The sequence below is a fragment of the Sprattus sprattus genome (genome assembly GCF_963457725.1).
Source record: "Sprattus sprattus genome assembly, chromosome: 1".
NCBI classification, from domain to species: Eukaryota; Metazoa; Chordata; class Actinopteri; order Clupeiformes; family Clupeidae; genus Sprattus; species Sprattus sprattus.
Window position 1 is genome coordinate 27178352 of NC_137920.1, and position 5000 is coordinate 27183351.

The following is a 5000-nucleotide window of genomic DNA, read 5'->3' on the forward strand; positions in this document are numbered from 1 at the left end:
TGCAACCGAAGAGATGTCGAGAGAGAGATCGGTTTTCAGTATGGACACATTTCAAATGATGTAACATTTTCCAACTACTACAGAAAGTATTCGCTTAAGTATTACAAATCAAACAGTAGCACCAACATCTCAAAACAAAAAAATAAAAAACAACTCCTCTGTAACTTTAAAGTGAAACAAAGAGTGTGGCCCACCTTAGTACTTCTAAGTGTCTCAGTTCATCTGAAGAGGAAGGAAGGAAGAAAGAAAGGTGTGAGAATGAGAGAAAATGCTGTATCTCTTCACATGCGTAGTAATACCTCAAGAACAAGGGAGACAGGGCAGATTAACGCTAAGAGGTGAATTTGTTCGTATGCTAAGTCATACCTAAAGAGGAAGAAGGCGAGAGAGAGAGAGAGAGAGAGAGAGAGAAAAAGCATTGGAGAGAGAGCATTAGGCTGTTTGATGTCCTTATTTTCAGCTGCTGATGCAATGCTTACCAAGCAGAGTCCTCTCTGAGAGATAGACACAGACTGTGAGAGTAAGAGAGAGTTTGAGAGAGAGAGAGAGTAAGTGGGGGGGGTGGGCGTTCGAGGAGTTGTTCTTATTCTTGCTCAGCTGATGAATGGTGACTCAGGCTGTGTTGAGTGATTCTGTACCCTGTCCTGCATCCAGTCTTTGTTTGGGAGAGTCCAATGCACGCATCATTTCCTGTGACCCCAGAACATTCTTATGTGACCAGCAGAACCCAGGGACTCAACGCACACAATCAGCCCATTGTGTTTGGGGTAGGGAACGAGAGAGAGACACCAACTCTCTCACACACACACACACACACATTCGCACACCACTCTGATACACACACACACACACGTGCGTCACATGGACACACAGATTTACAAATGCTCTCAAACACACACACACACACACACACACACACACACACTCAAAGACAGACCAGTCTGCAGCTGTTTTGGCCCACTAAAGTGGAGTGAATGACAGTTCCATGTGGAACCCAACGGGTGTTGCCAGAGAGAACTGAAACGAAGAGCTATAACTCAAAAGGGACACAAGGTTCCCAACACCCCGAGGGGACCATGAACTTAATGTCCTTTGGGAAATATAGGCACAGAATGCCAGTTCTAAAGACACACTGCTCTGATCATACTCACTTCTAATGGTCATTCTGATACAGGTCCACCTCTCCAAAAAAAACCTCTATAATGTCTCTCTCCCCTCTATAATGTAAACTCACTTCTAATGGTCATTCTGATACAGGTCCACCTCTCCAACCCAAAACCCTTATAATGTCTCTCTCCCCTCCATAACGTCTTGACTTCTGACCTCTGACCTCTTCCATGACGTCCCTCTGTTCCTGTCATTTCCACACTAAATAAAAGCCACCTTAGTCAAACAACAGCAGTCTGAACTTAGTGTCGCTAAAAGTCTGTGAGCCAAACAAGGTTCAAGACTTAGCTTAATCTCTAATAATAAAACAAAACAAAACCTTCTTTGACCTTCCTGTCGGGAGAGAGGGAAGAACATCTGTTTGCAGACTTCACCAGCAGATGACAATAGCTTCATCTCAGGATCACCATGTGACCAAAAGCGAACCTTAAGTAATGGGGGAAGTGAAATATGAATCAGCTACTGAAATACACGAGGGACTGTGACAAGGTTGTGGGAAACGTGGGTTTTGCAGTCTTGCTCACACAAAGACAGCAACGCACCTGATGCCGTGCAATGTCAAGCTGTCTTTCACACAAGCTGTCTTTCAAGCAAGTCTTTCACACACACTCACACATTCATTCAGTACCCCTTGCTCCTGTGTGTGTGTGTGTGCGCGCGTGCACGTGTGAGTGTGTGTTCACAGAAGGGAGAAGTGAAATATTAAAATTATATTAAACAAGACTAAAATATAACCTGGGCTTTCTGGTAGTCTTCACACACACACACACACACACACACACACACACACACACACACACACACACACACACACACACACACACACACACACACACACACACACACACACACACACACACACACACACACACACACACCACCTCACTTTACTGGCCAACCTGTAAGTAACACAACCCACATACAAATCTATGTGTGTGTATGTGTGTGAGAGAGAGAGAGTAAAATAAAACTATTGTACCAGTGAATTGTGACATGTATATTTTGTTCTAAAACTATGAGTTTAACTGTAGATGATTTAAGAACAAGTAAGTGAGTGTGTTCATAGACATATGTACAGCTCATCATCTTAACAACTCCAGCTCAGTGACACCAACTAAGTGCCCTTCAATAAGTGCTTTCTAATAACTGTAACCTCCCCTCCTTAAACTGATTTAAAACCAGTGAAAGAAGTACATTTTGTTCAAGAATGTGAAAAGCTTACTGTGGATGTGTGTCTGTGTGTGTGTGTGTGTGTGTGTGTGTGTGTGTGTGCGCGCAGTATATCAGCCCATCAGGTTCAAACAGCTGTGTGAGGCTCACTAAGTGCTCTTTCAGCCAGAGTCCTTAGGCAGTGTTGACTTGACAGGTCTATCTTTATACTAGATCATCTTCACAGTAATAATAAATCAATGTTTGGCTTAATCCTAATTCCAGACCTGACACCCTCAGTGTCTGTGAGTGATTACAACCCATCTGTAGTGTAGCAATATTTACAGTTTCTTCTCATGGCAGAAAGCAATCTACTGTCTGTAGTCTTTTCAAGCCATAAAACACACTGGGTTATGTACAGCCATCTTCTGCTATAGTGTGTTGCTGGTCTTATATCCAAGGAGCACATCCTTTTTCATACTGAGGCACACTGGTATTTGTAGTCTGCATTGGAGCAGTGTGGCGCTGTGCTGTAGTCCTTTCCCAGACACAGGCATGCTGGGATTTGTAGTGTTTCTCCACATTGATGCCAGGAGCACCACAGAAATTCTTGTTTAAATGCCAATGTTGCAATGCCAACTGCAAATGTTTTAGCACGTAATGATTTCCATTCTTGCAGCATACTCATGCACGCTGGTACTTGTAGTCTTTTTCATACTCATGCACGCTGGTACTTGTAGTCTTTTTCATACTCATGCACGCTGGTACTTGTAGTCTTTTTCCACACAGGCATTTGTAAACCTCACTGCAGCATGATGTCCTTGAGGTTCTCCTGCAGGATGGTGTCGCGCACGGCGCGGAACACGAAGCGCACGTTCTCCGTGTCGATGGCCGTGGTGAAGTGGTGGAAGAGCGGGCGCGAGCGCCGGTCACCGCGGCGACGCCTGCCAAACGACCTCACCAGGAAACTCTGCACGTCTTCCAGGCGCTGCCGGTCGCCGCAGAACTCCGGAAAGTTCCGGCGGATGTCGGCGCCGGCCAGGAGCTTCTGGACCAGCAGGTCGGTCTTGTTGAGGAAGAGGATAATGGAGACGCTGTTGAAGAGCTTGTTGTTGACGATGGTCTCGAAGATGTCCATGGACTCGGACAGACGGTTGGTGCGCCGGTCCTCCAATAGAACCTGACGAAACAGCCAAAATCAGTTCTCCATCTCCATCCCATTCAATCCCACAATTCCTTATGAATTATCTGTCAACATATTGCATGGCTTTTCTTTTCTTACACTGCTCTCTTTTCACTTCCTCTACTTTCTACTTCCTCTTCCTCTACTTTCAATTTCTCTATTTCTGCTCTCCCTCTCTTGCTGGAGCTCCCTCTTCCTTTGGCATTCTCTCTTTCCATCTGCATTTCTATCTTTCCATCTCTTCCTCTCACTATCGCTCTCTTCCCCTTCTCCATTTCTGTACTCCCCTCTTCCCTCTCTCCCCGAGTTTGATCTCTGCAGCCAACCCCCCGGCCCACACACACACTGATCTGCTGTGGTCTTCACTAGGCTGGTCCAACTCAGACCGCCACAGGCCACTGGCTCTGGGAGCCGGGCTGACTTTACTCACAGACACAGAGTGGGTCGGTGTGGGAAGAACTTGGAAGACAATGGGGCTCTGTGTGTATTTATAGTAGTTACTGTGTGTGTGTGTGTGTGTGTGTGTGTGTGTTTGTGTGTGTATGTGTGTATATGCGTGTGTGTTTGGGTATATGTGTATGTGTTTGGGTATATGTGTGTGTATATGTGTGTGTTTATGTGTGTGTGTGTGTGTGTGTGTGTGTGTGTGTGTGTGTGTATGTGTTTGTGTGAGTATATGTGTATATGCATGTGTGTTTGGGTATATGTGTGTGTTTATGTTTGTGTGTGTGTTTGTATATGTGTATATGCGTGTGTGTTCGGGTATATGTGTGTGTGTGTGTGTGTGTGTGTGTGTATGTGTGTGTGAGAGAGAGACTGACCTGGTCGAACTCGCTGGAGGAGACCATGAAGAGGATGGAGGTGACGTTGTCAAAGCACTGGAACCACTTCTGCCTCTGGGAGCGCTGGCCTCCCACGTCCACCATCCGGAAGGGGATGCGGCGGTACATGAAGCAGTGCTCCACGATGCCCTTGGTGGCCGAGCGGGCCAGGAGTATGTCCTGACGATTAGGCAGATAGTTCTGAGGAGAAGGGGTAGTAAGAGACGTCCGTGTATTAACCGCAGTTTATAAAACATTACGTCATGCCATGTAGTTGCGGTGCAATTGCTACTATCCATTTGAATTTTATAAAAGATTAAATTCACTTTTCATACATTGTGCATGTTGCAGTGAAATGAGTGGGATAGAGTTGTTTAAATTTCGTTATGCTGGCATGAATATTATTCAATGACGTTGTTTAAAAAAATATATATATATATATTATTATTACATTTTTCTGCATCGATTCTGAAACTTTCAGGTAAGCCATACTTTGTCATACTTTTTTCCAAGACCTATGTGTGTGTGTGTGTGTGTGTGTGTGTGTGTGTGTGTGTGTGCATGTTAAAAATGTACCACGCTCTCTAGGCTCACCTGTTGGCCAATGCGGTCCAAATTGTCCAGGAAATACTTCACTGATTCACTCTGAGAAAAGAAGAGGAGGTAGGTGTCACTTCCTG

At 45.1% G+C, this 5000-nt stretch overlaps 1 protein-coding gene across 2 annotated transcripts in view; it reads right to left on the minus strand.

Moving 5' to 3' along the window:
• Window positions 1-3118: 3118 nt before the first annotated feature.
• Window positions 3119-5000, minus strand: part of LOC308374418 (guanine nucleotide-binding protein subunit alpha-12) — a gene marked incomplete at its 3' end in the record, with an annotated part of 11806 nt that continues 9924 nt past the window's right edge. Inside the window, exons 3-5 of one of the 2 annotated variants that reach the window (XM_080850195.1) lie at window positions 4915-4965; window positions 4321-4521; window positions 3119-3496 (exon numbers count right to left, since the gene is read on the minus strand). In XM_080850195.1, the coding sequence (XP_080706321.1) occupies window positions 3119-3496; window positions 4321-4521; window positions 4915-4965 (630 nt within the window). The remainder of the gene's footprint in view (window positions 3497-4320; window positions 4522-4914; window positions 4966-5000) is intronic. The other variant, XM_080850196.1, reaches the window with a different exon arrangement.